Here is a 22,351-nt window from a genome sequence, read left to right as displayed (position 1 = left end):
CTCTCCAGAGTCTTAAGTAGGAATGATGATAAGCTGATTGGTCGGAAATCCTTCGCATTCGAGTGAGAGGCTTTTCCCGCTTTAGGTATGAAAACGACTTTTGATTCCCTCCACTTTCGTGGAATGTATGCTAAGTTGATGCATCCTATATATATCACCGACAACCAGGGGATAATTCTGTCAGCCACCAATTGTAACTCCGCCGGAGTAATTCCATCAGGTCCGGGGGATTTGAATGATCCAAAGCTATTTAACGCCGCTCCGATGTTTTAATGAAACCAGGAGCGGAGCTCGTGGATGCTAGCACCTTCCGTAGTCTGGAAGCCTCGGACGTATTCTCAATGCTGCTGCAGTAATCATTCCAAGTGTTATGCTGAGCTTTTCTCAGTTCTCGCTTGTATCCTCTCAGATTCTTCTTGTAAGCGTCCCAATCCACAGGAGCTCTGGTTGACTTTGCTTTGTTAAAGAGCTTCCTGCACGATTTCCTCATATTACCTAACTCCGTAGACCACCATGGTGGTCGATTTTCCCCCCTTGGCTTCCCCTTAGGGCATGCAGCTTTCAGTGAAATGTTGAAGGCCTTAGTAATCCTCTCCACTGCGTGTTCGATAACTTGCACAGTGCTCATATTTGTCTCTGGTATTTCCGGTATCATCATATTGAACGATTCCCTATACCTATTCCAGTCACCTTTCCTAACATTTGGCGGAAATATGGTCTTGGTGGTATGAACATCAAATTTGACAGACAGAGGCTTGTCCATTTCTGAATCCTTTAGCTGATCGTTTTTATACACCTTCAGTTGGATATAATGAAAGCCATAACATACACGGCCCTGGGACTTTGCTAGATGTGGCAAAGACTGAGTGTTCAATATAAACACTGCATGCCGTCTTGGCCCATCCACTTCACCACCCAAATATAACATTTTGCTCTTAAAACATGTTTGAGGTGGTCATATTCCTTTTCTGGGTGTATGACAAGATTTTGGAATCTTGAATGTTTGTGTACGGTTTTTATTGGTGCAATTCTATTACTGATATATGTATCTTGGAATCATTCCGTATGTATAAAATCAGCTTTGGGGCCTATATTTCCAAAAGACCCATTTTGATATACAATGACTGTCAGTCAGTACATATTGCACTATGCACTAATTATTCAACTTTTTGTATAAATGAATATAATATCCAAAAATGTAATTTTTAGCTCACAAATTTATTAAGGAAATCACATAGAATTTAGACCAATCTTGAAAATAGAGTTTTTGCTACACAATGATCTATGGCATGAATATAATCGAAAAGTTCTTGCTCACAAGTCTCCATGGTTTTGGTTTTGCTATTCACTCGATCATTACATTCCTGGAGCATTTCATAGAGTTTCGTGATTCGATGAGTTTCACCACACTTCTCACGCAATTCTTCCTGAGGATCAATAGCATTGGATGCAGCATCCGCATCATCTTCATTGCTTTCCATCACAGGTTTTGCGGCATGTATCGAGGCAAAAAACTTTTGTTGAAAATTTTTAAGAATATCCATTTTTTTCTTTTTTTGCTTTCAATTGAGCTTTTTCAAATGTTTCGTAGTTACTTTGTTGACAATCAATTAAAATGTAATATTTTTTTCTATGGTATGTTGATGAAAATGAAAACATGTCAAGGTATATCGAATAAAGGTACTGGCACTACTACAAGAAAACAGCAATGTCAGCAACCATTTTGATTGTCAATCAAATTGAAAATTGTCCGATATGAAGCAAATGTCAACGATAGGAAAACTGCAAATTTATCAATTTTTGTTTCGAAATATGTGCACGAGTATATGAGTAGGTTCTGCTTGTATTAACATACATGCAAAAAAATAATTCCTTCATTTTTTTTAAATAAAACTTAAATAGTTTTTTATTTCATTATTTATATACAACATAAACTTATTTTCGTAACTTAGATAAACTTAGGAACGCCAACAAGTATATACGGCCGTAAGTTCGGCCAGGCCGAATCTTATTTACCCTCCACCATGGATTGCGTAGAAGCTTCTACTGAAAAAATGAAAATCATTCACAATCGAATTGATTGGGCTGTGGTAATACTTGCCGATGGCAAGGTATCTTCAAACTCTTCTAAATTGTAAGTTAGTCTACACGGGGCATATATTAGACAAAAACAAAAGCCGATTAAATACGTATATAATTCAGTTCTTGGTCGGTATATATAGGGGAGTCTATAAATAGTTACAAACCAATATGAACTGTTGCGTGGTAATAGGAGAGTCAGAAGTGAAATACGGAGTTCGCTTTAGGTGGGGACTATATATAATTATGAACTGATATGGACCAATTTTAGTGTGATTGGGGGTCGGTTTATCTGGGGGCTATATATAACTATAGATCGATATGGACTAATTTTGGCATGGTTGTTAGCGGCCATATCCTTGCACAACGTACTAAATTTCAACCGAATTGGATGAAATTTACTCCTCCAAAAGTCTCCGTAGGTCAAATCTGGGGATGGGTTTTATGGGGGCTATATATAATTATGAACCGATATGGACCAATTTTTGCATGGGTGTTAGAGGCCATATATTAACACCACGTACCGAATTTCAACCGGATGGGATGAAATTTGCTCCTTCAAGGGGGTCCGTAGGTCAAATCTGGGGTTCGGTTTATATGGGGGTTATGTATAATTATAAACCGATATGGACCAATTGTTGCAAGGTTGTTAGAGACCAAATACTAACATCACGTACCAAATGTCAACCGGATCGGATGAAATTTTCTTCTCTAAGAGGCTCCGCAAACCAATCCTGGGGGTCGGTTCATATATACACGTAAAAGTGGTCCAATATGGTCCATTTGCAATGCCATCCGACCTACATCAATAACAACTTCTTGTGCCAAGTTTCAAGTCGATAGCTTGTTTCGTTCGGAAGTTAGCGTGATTTCAGCAGACGGACGGACATGCTTAAATCGACTCAAAATTTCACCACGACCCAGAATATATATATATACTTTTAGGGGGTCTTAGAGAAATAATTCGATGTATTACAAACGGAAAAACAAAGTCCCATCCTTTGGTGGAGGGTATAACAAAGCTTTAAATAAAATATATTATTTATGTTCGTACTTTTATATCGCAATATTAATGAAACTAAGATATATTAGGGAAAACAAGTAAGGAAAGTCTAAAGTCGGGCGGGGCCGACTATATTATACCCTGCACCACTTTGTAGATCTAAATTTTCGATACCATATTATATCCGTCAAATGTGTTGGGGGCTATATATAAAGCTTTGTCCCAAATACATACATTTAAATATCACTCGATCTGGACAGAATTTGATAGACTTCTACAAAAACTATAGACTCAAAATTTAAGTCGGCTAATGGACTAGGGTGGAACACAATGTTAGTAAAAAAAAAATATGGGAAACATTGAAATCTGAAGCAATTTTAAGGAAACTTCGCAAAGTTTATTTATGATTTATTGCTCGATATATATGTATTAGAAGTTTAGGAAAATTAGAGCCATTTTTACAACTTTTCGACTAAGCAGTGGCGATTTTACAAGGAAAATGTTGGCAGTTTGACAATTTTTGTCCAAATCAGAAAAACATATATATGGGAGCTATATCTAAATCTGAACCGATTTCAACCAAATTTGGCACGCATAGCTACAATGCTAATTGTACTTCCTGTGCAAAATTTCAATTATATCGGAGTAAAAGATTGGCCTCTGTGGTCATATGAGTGTAAATCGGGCGAAAGCTATATATGGGAGCTATATCTAAATCTGATCCGATTTCAACCAACTGTGGCACGCATGGCTACAATGCTAATTCTACTCTCTGTGCAAAATTTCAACTAAATCGGAGTTAAAAATTGGCCTCTGTGGTCATATGAGTGTAAATCGGGCGAAAGCTATATATGGGAGATATATCTAAATCTGAACCGATTTCAACCAAATTTGGCACGCATAGCTACAATGCTAATTCTACTCCCTGTGCAAAATTTCAACTAAAACGGAGCAAAAAATTGGCCTCTGTGGGCATAAGAGTAAATCGGGCGAAAGCTATATATGGGAGCTATATCTAAATTTGAACCGATTTGGATGATATTTTGCAAGTTTTTCGAGACCCATAAAATATTCGGATCTACGGAATTTGAGGAAGATCGGTTGATATACACGCCAATTATGACCAGATCGGTGAAAAATATATATGGCAGCTATATCTAAATCTGAACCGATTTTTTCTAAAATCAATAGGGATCGTCTTTGAGCCGAAACAGGACCCTACACCAAATTTTAGGACAATCGGACTAAAACTGCGAGCTGTACTTTGCACACAAAAATACATCAACAGACAGACGGACAGACAGACAGACAGACAGACGGACATCGCTAAATCGACTCAGAATTTAATTCTAAGACGATCGGTATACTAAACGATGGGTCTCAGACTTTTCCTTCTTGGCATTACATACAAATGCACAAACTTATTATACCCTGTACCACAGTATTGGTGAAGGGTATAAAAATATGTGAAACATTTAAATCTGAAGCAATTTTAAGGAAACTTCGCAAAAGTTTATTTATGATTTATCGCTCGATATATATGTATTAGAAGTTTAGGAAAATTAGAGTCATTTTTACAACTTTTCGACTAAGCAGTGGCGATTTAACAAGGAAAATGTTGGTATTTCGACCATTTTTGTCGAAATCAGAAAAACATATATATGGGAGCTATATCCAAATTTGGCACGCATAACAACAATGCTAATTCTACTCTCTGTGCAAAATTTCAACTAAATCGGAGTTAAAAATTGGCCTCTGTGGTCATATGACTGTAAATCGGGCGAAAGCTATATATGGGAGATATATCTAAATCTGAACCGATTTCAACCAAATTTGGCACACATAGCTACAATGCTAATTCTACTCCCTGTGCAAAATTTCAACTAAATCGGAGCAAACAATTGGCCTCTGTGGTCATATGAGTGTAAATCGGGCGAAAGCTATATATGGGAGATATATCCAAATCTGAACCGATTTCAACCAAATTTGGCACGCATAGCTACAATGCTAATTCTACTCCCTGTGCAAAATTTCAACTAAATCGGAGCAAAAAATTGGCCTCTGTGGGCAAATGAGTGTAAATCGGGCGAAAGCTATATATGGGAGCTATATCTAAATCGGAACCGATTTGGCTGATATTTTGCAAGTTTTTCGAGACTCATAAAATATTCGGATGTACGGAATTTGAGGAAGATCGCTTGATATACACGCCAATTATGACCAGATCGGTGAAAAATATATATGGCAGCTATATCTAAATCTGAACCGATCAATCTGAAATGAAAATCAATAGGGATCGTCGTTGAGCCGAAACAGAACGCTATACCAAATTTTAGGACAATCGGACTAAAACTGCGAGCTGTACTTTGCACACAAAAATACACCAACAGACAGACAGACAGACAGACGGACAGACAGACGGACATCGCTAAATCGGCTCAGAATTTAATTCTAAGCCGATCCGTATACTAAAAGGTTGGTCTATGATTACTCCTTCTTGGCGTTACATACAAATGCACAAACTTATTGTACCCTGTACCACAGTAGTGGTGAAGGGTATAAATATGGGAAACATTTAAATCTGAAGCAATTTTAAGGAAACTTCGCAAAAGTTTATTTATGATTTATCGCTCGATATATATGTATTAGAAGTATAGACAAATTAGAGTCATTTTTACAAGTTTTCAAGTTTGGGAGCTATATCTAAATCTGAACCGATTTCAACCAAATTTGGTACGCATAGCTACAATGCTAATTGTACTTCCTGTGCAAAATTTCAATTATATCGGAGTAAAAGATTGGCCTCTGTGGTCATATGAGTGTAAATCGGGCGAAAGCTATATATGGGAGCTATATCTAAATCTGATCCGATTTCAACCAACTGTGGCACGCATGGCTACAATGCTAATTCTACTCCCTGTGCAAAGTTTCAACTAAATCGGAGTTAAAAATTGGCCTCTGTGGTCATATGAGTGTAAATCGGGCGAAAGCTATATATGGGAGATATATCTAAATCTGAACCGATTTCAACCAACTGTGGCACGCATGGATACAATGCTAATTCTACTCCCTGTGCAAAATTTCAACTCAATCGGAGTTAAAAATTGGCCTCTGTGGTCATATGAGTGTAAATCGGGCGAAAGCTATATATGGGAGATATATCCAAATCTGAACTGATTTCAACCAAATTTGGCACGCATATTTACAATGCTAATTCTACTCCCTATGCATAATTTCAACTAAATCGGAGTTAAAAATTGGCCTCTGTGGTCATATGAGTGTAAATCGGGCGAAAGCTATATATGGGAAATATATCTAAATCTGAACCGATTTCAACCAACTGTGGCACGCATGGCTACAATGCTAATTCTACTCCCTGTGCACAATTTTAACTAAATCGGAGCAAAAAATTGGCCTCTGTGGGCAAATGAGTGTAAATCGGGCGAAAGCTATATATGGGAGCTATATCTAAATCTGAACCGATTTTGCTGATATTTTGCAAGTTTTTCGAGACTCATAAAATATTCGGATATACGGAATTTGAGGAAGATCGGTTGATATACACGCCAATTATGACCAGATTGGTGAAAAATATATATGGCAGCTATATCTAAATCTGAACCGATTTTTTCCAAAATCAATAGGGATCGTCCTTGAGACGAAACAGGACCCTATACCAAATTTTGGGACAATCGGACTAAAACTGCGAGCTGTACTTTGCACACAAACTTACATCAACAGACAGACAGACAGACGGACAGACAGACAGACAGACAGACGGACATCGCTAAATCGACTCAGAATTTAATTCTAAGCCGATCCGTATACTAAAAGGTTGGTCTATGATTACTCCTTCTTGGCGTTACATACAAATGCACAAACTTATTATACCCTGTACCACAGTAGTGGTGAAGGGTATAAATATGGGAAACATTTAAATCTGAAGCAATTTTAAGGAAACTTCGCAAAAGTTTATTTATGATTTATCGCTCGATATATATGTATTAGAAGTTTAGGAAAATTAAGTCATTTTTACAACTTTTGGATTAAGCAGTGGCGATTTTACAAGGAAAATGTTGGTATTTTGACCATTTTTGTCGAAATCAGAAAAACATATATATGGGAGCTATATCTAAATCTGAACTGATTTCAACCAAATTTGGCACGCATATTTACAATGCTAATTCTACTCCCTATGCATAATTTCAACTAAATCGGAGCAAAAAATTGGCCTCTGTGGGCAAATGAGTGTAAATCGGGCGAAAGCTTTATATGGGAGCTATATCTAAATCTGAACCGATTTGGCTGATATTTTGCAAGTTTTTCGAGACCCAAAAAATATTCGGATGTACGGAATTTGAGGAAGATCGGTTGATATGCACGCCAATTATGACCAGATCGGTGAAAAATATATATGGCAGCTATATCTAAATCTGAACCGATTTTTTCCAAAATCAATAGGGATCGTCCTTGAGACAAAACAGGACCCTGTACCAAATTTTGGGGCAATCGGACTAAAACTGCGAGCTGTACTTTGCACACAAAAATATATCAACAGACAGACAGACGGACAGACAGACAGACAGACAGACATCGCTAAATCGACTCAGAATTTAATTCTAAGCCGATCCGTATACTAAAAGGTTGGTCTATGATTACTCCTTCTTGGCGTTACATACAAATGCACAAACTTATTATACCCTGCACCACAGTAGTGGTGAAGGGTATAAAAATTAAGGAAAAGTAGGGTAGGGCCGACTATATTATATGCTGATCCACTTTGTATGTGCATATTTTCGATACCATTTAAAATACTTCAAATTTGTTGGGTGCGATAGATAAAGGTTTATGTCCAGATATACACATGTTTAAATCTGAACTGATTTTGGACAAAAACTTTTAGACTTCTATAAATTATCTAGACATAACATTTAAATCGGCTAATGCCCTGGGGCGAAACCCAATTTTAGTAAAAAACAAGTAAGGAAAGTCTAAAGTCGGGCGGGGCCCACTATATTATACCCTGCACCACTTAGAAGACCCACATTTTCGATACCATATCAAATCCGTCAAATGTGTTGGGTGCTATATATAGAGGTTTTTGTCTCAAATACTTACATTTAAATCTGACTCGATCTGGACAAAATTTTTAGACTTCTACAAAACCTATAGACTTAAAATTTAAGTCCCCTTAATCCCCTGGGGTTGGAAACAATGTTAGTAAAAAATGCGAGAAACATTTAAATTTAAAGCAATTTTTAGGCAACTTCGCAAAAGTGTATTTATGATTTATCGGTCGATAGATATGTGTTAGTCATTTTTTTCGACTTAGCAGTGGCGATTTTACAAGGAAAATTTTGGTATTTTGGAATTCTGTTAAAATTTGGTACGTGGTGTTAGTATATGGCTTCTCACATTCATGCAAAAATTGGTGAATATCGGTCATTAATTATATATAGCCCCCATATAAACCGATCCCCAGATTTGATTTCTCGCACATTCTACAGGTGCAAATTTCATCCAAACCGGTTGAAATTTTGCCCTCTAATAAACGTGCGAAATATTTATAGATTCCTATATATAAACCGATCAAGAACTTAATTGTTCTGCTTTCATATGAATTAAGACAACCCAAGTAATTCGATTGTAGATGACAGTCTTTAGCAGAGCTTGTTATTTATTCCGTATATACTTGGTCTTATTTAATTTCATTTGTACCCCTGCTAACCTATTTTTTCTCTTCCTTTTCAGGTTCCCTGGAATTCAAGGTAACATATGGCGACAGAACACTGCAAATTTATCTAAATTAAGTTTTTTTTTTAATGAAATTTTGTCCCAATTTAAAGAAAAGTTTCGTTGCTTCTATTCAATTGGTAAATATTAAAAAATGTGGAAATAGAAAAAATCCCCATATTAGCCCGACTTTAGACTTGCCTTAGTTGTTTTTTGTGATAAAGGTTTAATTTTTTCGAAGAAATTCAAAAACTGTAACAAAAGAATACCGTTTGTGATACACGTTTTCAAAACGTTTATTATACCCCCCATCATAGGATGGGGGTATATTAACTTTGTCATTCCGTTTGTAACACATCGAAATATTGCTCTAAGACCCCATAAAGTATATATTCTGGGTCGTGGTGAAATTCTGAGTCGATCTAAGCATGTCCGTCCGTCCGTCTGTTGAAATCACGCTAACTTCCGAACGTAACAAGCTATGGACTTGAAACTTGGCACAAGTAGTTGTTATCGATGTAGGTCAGATGGTATTGAAAATGGGCCATATCGGTCCACTTTTACGTATAGCCCCCATATAAAGGGACCCTCAGATTTGGCTTGTGGAGCCTCTAACAGAAGCATATTTCATCCGATCCGGCTGAAATTTGGTACATGGTGTTGGTATATGGTCTCTAACAACCATGCAAAAATTGGTCCACATCGGTCCATAATTATATATAGCCCCCATATAAACCGATCACCAGATTTGGCTTGCGGAGCCTAAAAGAGAAGCAAATTTCATCCGATCCGGCTGAAATTTGGTACATGGTGTTAGTATATGGTCTGTAACAACCATGCTAAAATTGGTCCACATCGCTTCATAATTATATATAGCCCCCATATAAACCGATCACCAGAATTGGCTTGCGGAGCCTCAAAGAGAAGAAAATTTCATCCGATCCGGCTGAAATTTGGTACATGATGTTGGTATATGGTCTCTAACAACCATGCAAAAATTGGTCCATATCGGTCCTTAATTATATATAGCCCCCATATAAACCGATCCCCAGATTTGGCTTGTGGAGCCTAAAAGAGAAGCAAATTTCATCCGATCCGGCTGAAATTTGGTACATGGTGTTGGTATATGGTCTCTAGCAATCATGCAAAAATTGGTCCACACCGGTCCATAATTATATATAGCCCCCATATAAACCGATCCCCAGATTTGGCTTGCGAAGCCTCAAAGAGAAGCAAATTGCATCCGATCCGGCTGAAATTTGGTACATGGTGTTGGTATATAGTCTCTAACAACCGTGAAAAAATTGGTCCACATCGGTCCATAATTATATATAGCGCCCATATAAACCGATCCCCAGATTTGGGTTCCGGAGCCTCAAAGAGAAGCAAATTTCATCCGATCCGCCTGAAATTTGGTACATGATATTGGTATATGTTGTCTAACAACCATGCAAAAATTGGTCCACATCGGTTCATAATTATATATAGCCCCCATATAAACCGATCCCCAGATTTGGCTTGCGAAGTCTCCAAGAGAAGCAAATTTCATCCAGTCCGGTTGTAATTTGGAACATGGTGTTAGTATATGATCTTTAACAAGCGTGCCAGAATTGGTCCATATCGGTCCATAATTATATATAGCCCCCATATAAAACGTTCTCCAGATTTGACCTCCGGATCCTCTTGGAGGAGCAAAATTCATCCGATCCGGTTCAAATTAGGAACGTAGTGTTAGTATATGGTCGCTAACAACCATACCAAAATTGGTCCAATCACACAAAAATTGGTCCATATTGGTTCATAATCATGGTTGTCACTAGAGCCAAAAATAGTCTACCAAAATTTTATTTCTATAGAAAATTTTGTCAAAATTTTATTTCTATAGAAAATTTTGTCAAAATTTTATTTCTAGAGAAAATTTTGTTAAAATTTTATTCGGTTCATAATAAAATTTTCATCATTGTGAAAATTTTATTTCTATAGAAAATTTTGTTCAAATTTTATTCGGTTCATAATCATGGTTGCCACTCGAGCCAAAAATAATCTACCAAGATTTTATTTCTATAGAAAATTTTGTCAAAAGTTTATTTCTATAGAAAATTTTGTGAACATTTTATTTCTATAGAAAATTTTGTTAAAATTTTTTTTTTTTCTGTAGAAAATTTAGTCAAAATTTTATGTCTACTTTGTCAAACTGAATTATATACGTATTGGATCGATCTTGTTTGATTTAATATATACCACGTATGGACTTACATACAATTTAGAAGATGGTGTTAGGAGGTTTGTGGATGGCAGTGTTTAGAAGAAGTTTCTACGCAATCCATGATGGAGGGTACATAAGCTGCGGCCTGGCCGAACTTACGGCCGTATATACTTGCTTTTTTCTTTGCGTCTACAGATTTATGATATACCATACGTTGTATTTGTTTTGGACCTTTCGTTTATTAACCCCATATATGTGTGTATCTCTACACTGAAAAAAAAGCATACCCGGTTCCAAAGATTTGGTCTTACTTTAAAAAATTTGGTATTGATTCCGAGCCAAAGAAGCGGAGAATACAAGTATGGATACTTTTAAGACACAATTCTCTTTTAAAATCGGGTTTTGTGTACTTGCTTCTAGGAAGCAAATTTTAATTTTTCGCTTTTTCAGCTTTTTATACCCTGCTCCACACTGTGGAACAGGGTATTATAAGTTAGTGCATATGTTTGCAACACCCAGAAGGAGACGAGATAGACACATGGTGTCTTTGGCAAAAATGCTCAGGGTGGGCTCCTGAGTCGATATAGCCATGTCCGTCTGTCCGTGAGCACATTTTTGTAATCAAAGTCTAGGTCGCAGTTTTTGTCCAATCGACTTCAAATTTGGCACAAGTATGTGTTTTGGCTCAGAATAGATCCCTATTGATTTTGAAAGAAATCGGTTCAGATTTAGATATAGCTCCCATATATATATTTCGCCCGATATGGACTTATATGGCCCCAGAAGTCAGAGTTTTAACCTAATTTGCTTAAAATTTTGCACAAGAAGAACAATTAGTACTGTAGTCAAGTGTGCCAAATTTTAGTGAAATCGGTTCAGATTTAGATATAGCTCCCATATATATCTTTCGCCCGATATGGACTAATATGGTCCCAGAAGCCAGAGTTTTACCCCAATTTGGTTGAAATTTTGCACAGATATAGATCAGATTTAGATATAGCTCCCATATATATGTTTTTCTGATTTCGACAAAAATGGTCAAAATACCAACATTTTTCTTGTAAAATCGCCACTACTTAGTCGAAAAGTTGTAAAAATGACTCTAATTTTCCTAAACTGCTAATACATGTATATCGAGCGATAAATCATAAATAAACTTTTTCGAAGTTTCCTTAAAATTGCTTCAGATTTAAACGTTTCCCATATTTATACCCTTCACCACTACTGTGGTACAGAGTATAATAAGTTTGTGCATTTGTATGTAACGCCAAGAAGGAAAAGTCTGAGACGTTTAGTATATCGATCGTCTTAGAATTAAATTCTGAGTCGATTTAGCGATGTCCGTCTGTCTGTCTGTCTGTTGATGTATTTTTGTGTGCAAAGTACAGCTCGCAGTTTTATTCCGATTGTCCTAAAATTTGGTATGGGGTCCGGTTTCGGCTCAAAGACGATCCCTATTGATGAAAAAATCGGTTCAGATTTAGATATAGCTGTCATATATAGTTTTCACCGATCTGGTCATAATTGGCGTGTATATCAACCGATCTTCCTCAAATTCCGTACATTATGGGTCTCTAAAAACTTGCAAAATATCAGCCAAATCGGTTCAGATTTAGATATAGCTCCCATATATAGCTTTCGCCCGATTTACACTCATATGACCACAGAGGCCAATCTTTTACTCCGATTTAATTGAAATTTTGCACAGGGAGTAGAATGAGCATTGTAGCTATGCGTGCCAAATTTGGTTGAAATCGGTTCAGATTTAGATATAGCTCCCATATATATGTTTTTCTGATTTCGACAAAAATGGTCAAAATACCAACATTTTCCTTGTAAAATCGCCACTGCTTAGTCGAATAGTTGAAAAAATGACTCTAATTTTCTTAAACTTCTAATACTTATATATCGAGCGATAAATCATAAATAAACTTTTGCGAAGTTTCCTTAAGATTGCTTCAGATTTAATTTCCCATATTTTTTTACTAACATTGTGTTCCACCCTAGTCCATTAACCGACTAAAATTTTGAGTCTATAGATTTTGTAAAAGTCTATCAAATTCTGTCCAAATCGAGTGATATTTAAATGTATGTATTTGGGACAAACCTTTATATATAGCACCCAACACATTTGACGGATGTGATATGGTATCGAAAATTTAGATCTACAAAGTGGTGCGGGGTATAATATAGTCGGCCATGCCCGACTTTAGACTTTCCTTACTTGTTTTTTACTAAAATTGTGTTCCACCCTAGTGCATTAGCCGACTTATATTTTAAGTCTATAGATTTTGTAAAAGTCTATCAAATTCTGTCCAAATCGAGTGATATTTAAATGTATGTATTTGGGACAAACCTTTATATATAGCCCCCAACATATTTGACGACTTTGTTTCAAGTAAAAAACGTCTTTAAAATAAAGTGTTGAAAAATATGTCCTATATTTGAACGATTTTTTGTTTTGTAGTCAAGATGCAAAAAAAAACAAATTTAAAGACAATTTCATTAAATTTAAAGATTTTTTCTAAATTATTAAAGTCAAGTTGACCTTAGCCCAAACATTTTTTCTTGCATGTTATGATATTCATTTTTAAATCAAATCACTTAATTATAAGGACAATACGACTTCATTGCAAAGTTTATCGACCTTTGGTCAAGGAAAAAAACTTTACACTAGAGAAATGTGTCTTCTATGCTAAGCAAAATTTGCATTCGTATTTTAAAGACATGAAATCTTTGACTTCACGACAATATTTTTTTTTTAGTGTATATACAGTTAATACAAATTATTTCAACCAAACACTTAATCACCTTTTAATAATTAATTAAAAGAAACTGCTAAGAGACCATGCAAACATTGAAAAAAAAGAAACTAACAACCGGAAGAATTATAGCGTTCTCAGTGACAAATGCATTTAGTCTACAGAAAACCCCGAACCAATTAAAAATCAATTAGAACTCTAATCTAGTTTGCAGATTTTTCATATGTTCCAATATCAATGATCGTTTAAGTCCATATTAAAATGGTCATGAATGAGTTATATGATTGACGGATATGATCAAATTGCGGTTACTTTTAAGAAAAGTCTCAATGTGAAACAGATACACATATGGGCTATTTCATAAATTAAAAGTTTTATGGACATATTCAGAACAATTTACTGTTAGTATATCGAGAGAATTTATATGGTAACAAGTATATACACATAAAAACTACCGTGGTGCAATGGTTAGCATGCCCGCCTTGCATACACAAGATCGTGGGTTCTATTCCTGCTTCTATCGAACACCAAAAAAGTTTTTCAGCGGTGTATTATCCCACCTCAGTAATGCTGGTGACATTTCTGAGTGTTTCAAAGCTTCTCTAAGTGGTTTCATTGCAATGTGGAACGCCGCTCGGACTCGGCTATAAAAAGGAGGTCCCTTGTCATTGAGCTTAACATGGAATCGGGCAGCACTTAGTGATAAGAGAGAAGTTCACCAATGTGGTATCTCATTGGACTAAATAGTCTAAGTGAGCCTGATACATCGCGCTGCCACCTAACCTAACCTAACCTAACCTAACCTGAGCGTTCCAAAAACATTAGCAGACTGCTTAAGTTAACGTGTTCCAGGTCTGCCAGCAATCTAAAGCCATAGGCTCCTAAAATTCGCCTACGCTTTACACAAAATTATTGAATTTATTCATGACAGCTCATATAGTAGTCATTATACTTCACGCCAATAGTTTTTGCAAACTCGCCTATCAGGCAGCGACCCGTTATAGCAGATGCCAGGAGTGATATCTAACGTCTTGAGAACACTATCTAGTATGGGGTTTAAGTTTAAATGGGGCCATATTTGCTTGGTGTCGTTACAACCCTTGCAATTCTCCCATCGAACATTTGCCATCATAACAGCCTTCTCACGCAGTATGAGCTTGCAGGTAGCCAGGGTCATATCACCAGATTCTTGTTCCCCTGGAATATGTAAGGTAGTTCCTAGCCTTGCTAGCTCATCTGCTTCGCAGTTCCCCGGTATGTTCCGATAGCCAGGCACCCATATTAGGTGAATATTGTACTGCTCAGCCATCTTGTTGAGAAATTTTGCGGCAGTCGATTGAGGACCGAACTGAGATCGTACCCTTTTTGCGACCACAGCGATAGCTCGCGCAACCGCACAGCCGTTGTTGCAGCTGACTGTTTGGCCAAAATGTCTAAACACACAAAAAATATCAATTAATTTGATTGTCAGTACAATTAAAATTGTGTTTAAATTTGAGCTAACAACGTAATTTGTAAATACAATTACGATTTTAGTCACTTTAGCAACTAATTTTGTTATATCAACAAACATTTTGTTATATCAACAAAAATTTTGTTGAACTTAAAAATTTTCTGTAACAACAATTTATTGTTAACTCAAAAATTATAATATTATTTTGTGTGAAAGCCAATACATGAGGAATCTGTTCCTGTCTTACTGAATACGGCTGAGATACACAAGCACGCCATACGCTGAACCAGCGTTGCCACAATGAACTTTTATTTTTGACCAACATTTTTCCAAAATTTGACCAAATTTGTACTAGCGGACCATTTTTCCAAAAAAAAAAAAAATTAATATTAATAATTTAAAAGTTAAAATTTTTCCAAAATTTTACATCGAAAGAAAATTTTGTCAAATTTTTATTTCATTTCAAAGTTTTTATTTCTATAGAAAATATTGTCAAAATTTTATTTCTATAGAATTTTTTGTCAAAAATTTCGTTCCTATAGAAGATTTTGTTAAAATTTTCTTTCTGTAGAAGATTTTGTCAAAAGTTTATTTCTATAGAAAATTTTGTGTAAAAATTTTATTTCTATAGAAAATTTTGTCAAACTGAATTATATACGTAGTTAATCGGTCTTTATATCCTTCACCACTACTGTGGTACAAGGTATAATAAGTTTGTGCATTTGTATGTAACGCCAAGAAGGAAAAGTCTGAGACCCATCGTTTAGTATACCGATCGTCTTAGAATTAAATTCTGAGTCGATTTAGCAAAGTACAGCTCGCAGTTTTAGTCCGATTGTCCTAAAATTTGGTATAGGGTCCTGTTTCGGCTCAAAGATGATCCCTATTGATTTCGGTTCAGATTTAGATATAGCTGCCATATATATTTTTCACCGATCTGGTCATAATTGGCGTGTATATCAACCGATCTTCCTCAAATTCCGTACATCCGAATATTTTATGAGTCTCGAAAAACTTGCAAAATATCAGCCAAATCGGTTCAGATTTAGGTATAGCTCCCATATATAGCTTTCGCCCGATTTACACTCATTTGCCCACAGAGGCCAATTTTTTGCTCCGATTTAGTTGAAATTTTGCACAGGAAGTAGAATTAGCATTGTAGCTATGCGTGTCAAATTTGGTTGAAATCGGTTAAGATTTAGATATAGCTCCCATATATAGCCCGATTTACACTCAAATGACCACAGAGGTTTTATGATACCTTGCAATCGGCAAGCGTTACCGCAACTCAAGTAATTCGATTGTGGATGACAGTGTTTAGAAGAAGTTTCTACGCAACCCATGGTGGAGGGTACATAAGCTTCGGCCTAGTCGAACTTACGCCCGTATATACTTGTTCTCGATTCCGATTTCCCAATTTCCTCGATAGGAAATGACCGCTGATCCTCCGTGGTACCGTCAGAACATGGTTCAACCGTCTGATTTCCAGAAAAATGTAGGTCCAATAGTATCTCCAGCGTCTCCTCACTGGACGTTGTCCAATTGCCCTCCGATGTTTTGATGAAACCTGGAGCGGAGTTTGTGGATGCTAGTACCTTCCGTAATCTGGAAGCCTCATACGTATTTTCAATACAGCTACAGTAATTATTCCAAGACTTATGCTGAGCCCTTCACAGTCTCGGTTATATCCTTTTAGATTCATCTTGTAAGCGTCCCAATCCTCCGGAGCTCTGGTGGGATTTTCCCTGTTAAAGAGCTTTCTGCAGGATGTCCTCATATTACTTAACTCCGTAGACTACCATGACGGTCGTTTTATCCCCCTTGGCTTTCCTCTAGGGCATACAGCTTTCAGTAAGATGTTGAAGGCGGATTTCAAGCTCCACGGTTTGTTCGATATCCTGCACAGTGCTTTTATTTGTCTCTGATATGTCCGGTAAAATTATATCGAACGTATTCCTGTAACTATTCCAATCAGCTTTCCTCACATTTGGCGGAAATAGGGTCTTTGATGTACGAAGAGCCAATTTTAAACTGATGAAGCGGTGATCTGTGTTCCCTCAAAACTTCAAAACTCAGATATCCATTCCGGAGAGGCCAAGGTGATGTCCAAAACTTCTTGTCTATTTTTGGTGTCTAAGGTTGGTACATGTCCCTTATTACAAATTACCAGGTTAGTACGCTAAATAAACCCTATTAGCGACTCTCGCCATGCATTAGTATCACCACTTCCCCAAATACTATGACGGGCATTTGCACCACATCCCATAATGGGATTTGTCTTTGTTTTCAGTGACTCCTCAACCAAAGTCTTTACGGCATCTTGAGGCACTTGAACAAAGTGCGAGATGAGCAATCTTTACGGAAACTTCAAGAACTTAGGATTTCATATTTCCACCCAACATGATATGCAATGACCCATATAAAGCATCAGTCTATGTTTTCTATTCGAAAATCCCACAGAAATTCCACAATCTAAGATCATTCACTTGCAGACTTTACCTATGGCTATTAGGATTGCATGACCTGCTATGATATCGACAGCGGATGTTTCTCCATTGCCACCTACCAAACCATAGACAATGTCAATGTAATCCAACTAAAGATATAAAAAACAAAAACAAAAACTGAATTTAAATTGGAATGAATTAGTTTTCCCATTTGGCCACTCTACGATCAGTTACGCGAACTAAGTGCATAACTGATATTCCATTTAAAATCAATTCCATTCAGTTTAGTACAGCTCAATATGAGTTAATATCTCCATCAAATCTCCCTTCACACATTGTGTGAATATTGAAACTATCCAATCTTTGCCAATATCCGCCTTTTTGTGAGTTTGATTTGCACCTTGTGTGGTGCCAAAAACGAGTCAATAAAAAAAACACCAATACCATTGGGAAGGCTATGAATGACAAACAGGTGTCAATGTTTGTTAGGTTGGTGGGTTTTGCGATTTTCATTCAGAAATCCATGGAACCTCACAATGTGAATCGCAATGTGATTTGCTATCTGTGTCTTTGAGAGTGGATTTTTGTGGTCAATTTATGCTAAACAAAGTTGCTAAGTGCAACAAATACGAATTAAAAATTATATTTTATTGTTTTAAGATCTATTTTTATGATTACCATGAGGTGGAATAAATCGATGTGAAAATTGCGAAATTGAAGTGTTAATCTAGTTTCCTTGACATGAACAATACTTTTCAATATGTATTGCAGGTTTATGGACTTTTTAATTTAATCGTCTAATGATGACGCATGACGTATATCATAAATCAGATAAATCAATTTCTGAATATTTCTGCCTTCTGAATAATTCTACATAAGTGGGACACAGAACTTTTTAGGACGCTACCACAAATCCTCGAAAATAAGTTAACCCAGTTCTATGTTAATAGGATAAAATAAGTTCTCTCGTACTCTTAATTGTTCCAAATTAGAGTCCATAAACTTAAGTATCAGTAAGTTTAACTACTGTTTGTTATACCCTTCACCACTACTGTGGTATAGAATATAATAAGTTTGTGCATTTGTATGTAACGCCAAGAAGGAAAAGTCTGAGACCCATCGTTTGGTATACCGATCGTCTTAGAATTAAATGCTGCGTCGATTTAGCGATGTCCGTCTTTCTGTCTGTCCGTCCGTCTGTCTGTGTATGTAATTTTGTGTGCAAAGTACAGCTCTTAGTTTAAGTCTGATCGTCCTCAAATTTGGCGCAGAGGTTTACATTGGCTCAAAGACAAACGCTATTGATTTTGAAAAAAATCGGTTCAGATTTAGATATAGCTGCCATATATATTTATCACCGATCTGGTCATAATTGATGTATTTATAAACGTATTTTCTCAAAATTTCGGGCAGTTAAATATTTTGGGGCTTTCGTAAGATATGCAAAATATCAGCCAAATCCGTTCAGATTTAGATATAGCTCCCATATATATGTACGCCAGAGTAGGGGAAATAAGATAGAATATTTCATATTTTAGACCCATTTTCAATGGGAGTTTCCTCCAATTGACTCGATAGTTTCCACAGAGAATACATTTAATATGCTATTGAAGTGTGTCATCTTAATATAATATGGCCAAAATACCCACATTTTACACAAATTTCTGTTATGATATCCCCATATCGTAGTCATATTCTACATATTTTTGGCTCGAGTGGCAACCATGATTATGAACCGATATGGGCAAATTTTTGTGTGATTGGGGATCGGCTATATATAACTATAGACCGATATTGACCAATTTTGGTATGGTTGTTAGCGGCCATATACTAACACCATGATCCAAATTTCAGCCGGATCGGATGAAATTTGCTTCTCTTAATGGCTCCGCAGGCAAAATCTGGGGATCAGTTTATATGGGGGCTATATATAATTATGAACCGATGTGGACCAATTTTTGCATGGATGTTAGAGACCATATACTAACACCACGTTCCACATTTGTAATGTCAAACTTTTCACAGAATGGTCGAATTTTAAATAAACCTTCGGCTTGTGGAAATATCACTCGAATTGGCCAAATAATATATCACAACCCACAATTGACCACATATGTTATCTTGGCGAGATTTGACCAATATCCTTGTAAAATCGCCACTGCTGAGTAGCAAAAACTTTAAATATTACTAAAATTGTCCTATATCTCGAATATGTATGTTATATGTATATGTTTCATCCCAGGGTGTTAGCCGATTTAATTTTTAATTCTAGCGATTTTGTAGAAGTATAAAAAATTGTCTCCAAATCGTTTCAGATATAAATATTTGTATATAGGAATATAAATTTTGAAATAACTCCCAACCAATTTGAAGGAGTTGATACGGTAACACAAATTTTGGTATACATAATGGTGAAGGCCATAATATAGTCGGCCCCGCCCGACTTTAGACTTTAGTTAATTGTTTTTTTCATACAAAATTGTCAAACCTTTTTTGAGGATTTTTATAACCTCCACCATATGATGGGTGGAAATATTGGTCTCGGATCCCATAAAGTTCCTATATTATGTGCGGTGGTGAAATTCTAAGTCGAACTAGCGATATCCGTCCGTATGCTGAAATCACTCCAACTTCCGGACGAAACAAACTATCGATTTGAAACTTGAATCAAATAGCTGTTATTAAGGTAAGTTGGATAATATTCCAAATGACCCATGTCGTACAACTTCTAGGGACTCCATGACATAAGTCCCCAAAATAAAAAATGAAATATGTCCCCAATTTCCTCTACAGAGAACAAAAACAACGATTTTTGGGGAGTTATTTCATATTTTGGGGAGCTAATTCATTTTCAATTTTGGGGAGTTATTTCAAATGAAATAACACCCAAATTTGTCATAATGAAATAATTCCCCAATATGGATTTTGGGGGCTTATTTCTCTTTCTTAAATTTTAAAATAATTCATAAAAGTAGTGGCAGGAACCGTTATGTTTATGAATTTTTGTGTAAATCTATAGGTAGGCTCAGTTTTTGAAAACAAAAAAAAAAAAACAAGTATATACGGCCGTAAGTTCGCTAGGCCATAGCTTATGTACCCTCCACCATGGATTGCGTAGAAACTTCTTCTAAACACTGCCATCCACAATCGAATTACTTGGGTTGCGGTTAAACTTGCCGAGGCAAGGTATCTTAAAACCTCCTAACACCGTCTTCTAAATTGTAAGTAAGTCCATACGTGGTATATATTAAATTAACAGAATTTTCCATAGAAATACAATTTTGACAAAATTTTCTATAGAAATAAAATATTGACAAAATTTTCTATAGAAATAAAGTTTTGACAAAATTTTCTACAGAAATAAAGTTTTGACAAAATTTTCTATAGAAATAAAATTTTGACAAAATTTTCTATGGAAATAAAATTTTGACAACATTTTCTATAGAAATAACATTTTGACAATGTTTTCTATAAAAATAAAATTTTGGTAGATTATTTTTGGCTCGAGTGGCAACCATGATTATGAACCGATATGGGAAAATTTTTGTGTGATTGGGGATCGGCTATATATAACTATAGACCGATATTGACCAATTTTGGTATGGTTGTTAGCGGCCATATACCAACACCATGATCCAAATTTCAGCCGGATCGGATGAAATTTGCTTCTCTTAATGGCTCCGCAGGCAAAATCTGGGGATCAGTTTATATGGGGGCTATATATAATTATGAACCGATGTGGACCAATTTTTGCATGGATGTTAGAGACCATATACTAACACCACGTTCCACATTTGTAATGTCAAACTTTTCACAGAATGGTCGAATTTTAAATAAAGCTCCGACTTGTGGAAATATTACTCGAATTGGCCAAATAATATATCACAACCCACAATTGACCACATATGTTATCTTGGCGAGATTTGACCAATATCCTTGTAAAATCGCCACTGCTGAGTAGCAAAAATTTTAAATATTACTAAAATTGTCCTATATCTCGAATATGTATGTTATATGTATATGTTTCATCCCAGGGCGTTAGCCGATTTAATTTTTAATTCTAGCGATTTTGTAGAAGTTCAAAAAATTGTCTCCAAATCGTTTCAGATATAAATATTTGTATATAGGAATATAAATTTTGATAATAACTCCCAACCAATTTGAAGGAGTTGATACGGTAACACAAATTTTGGTATACATAATGGTGAAGGCCATAATATAGTCGGCCCCGCCCGATTTTAGACTTTAGTTAATTGTTTTTTTTATACAAAATTGTCAAACCTTTTTTGAGGATTTTTATAACCTCCACCATATGATGGGTGGAAATATTGGTCTCGGATCCCATAAAGTTCCTATATTATGTGCGGTGGTGAAATTCTAAGTCGAACTAGCGATATCCGTCCGTATGCTGAAATCACTCCAACGTCCGGACGAAACAAACTATCGATTTGAAACTTGATACAAATAGCTGTTATTAAGGTAAGTTGGATAATATTCCAAATGACCCATGTCGTACTACTTTCAGGGACTCCATGAAATAAGTCCCCAAAATAATAAAATGAAATATGTCCCCAGAGAGGGGGCAAACACAACGATTTTTGGGGAGTTATTTCATATTTTGGGGAGCTATTTCATTTTCAATTTTGGGGAGTTATTTCAAATGAAATA

General features: G+C 36.1%; 1 protein-coding gene across 1 annotated transcript; it reads right to left on the bottom strand.

Moving 5' to 3' along the window:
* Positions 1–1,199: 1,199 nt before the first annotated feature.
* Positions 1,200–1,626, bottom strand: LOC142239276 (cytochrome b-c1 complex subunit 6, mitochondrial-like). The gene has a single exon (XM_075311057.1). The coding sequence runs from the start codon at positions 1,542–1,544 to the stop codon at positions 1,242–1,244; it is 303 nt and encodes a 100-aa protein (XP_075167172.1). The 5' UTR covers positions 1,545–1,626; the 3' UTR covers positions 1,200–1,241.
* Positions 1,627–22,351: the final 20,725 nt, after the last annotated feature.

The sequence above is a fragment of the Haematobia irritans genome, chromosome 5 (assembly GCF_050003625.1).
Source record: "Haematobia irritans isolate KBUSLIRL chromosome 5, ASM5000362v1, whole genome shotgun sequence".
Lineage (NCBI taxonomy): Eukaryota > Metazoa > Arthropoda > Insecta > Diptera > Muscidae > Haematobia > Haematobia irritans.
Note: the sequence above shows the minus strand (reverse complement) of the source record. Positions and strands in the feature narration are given on the sequence as shown.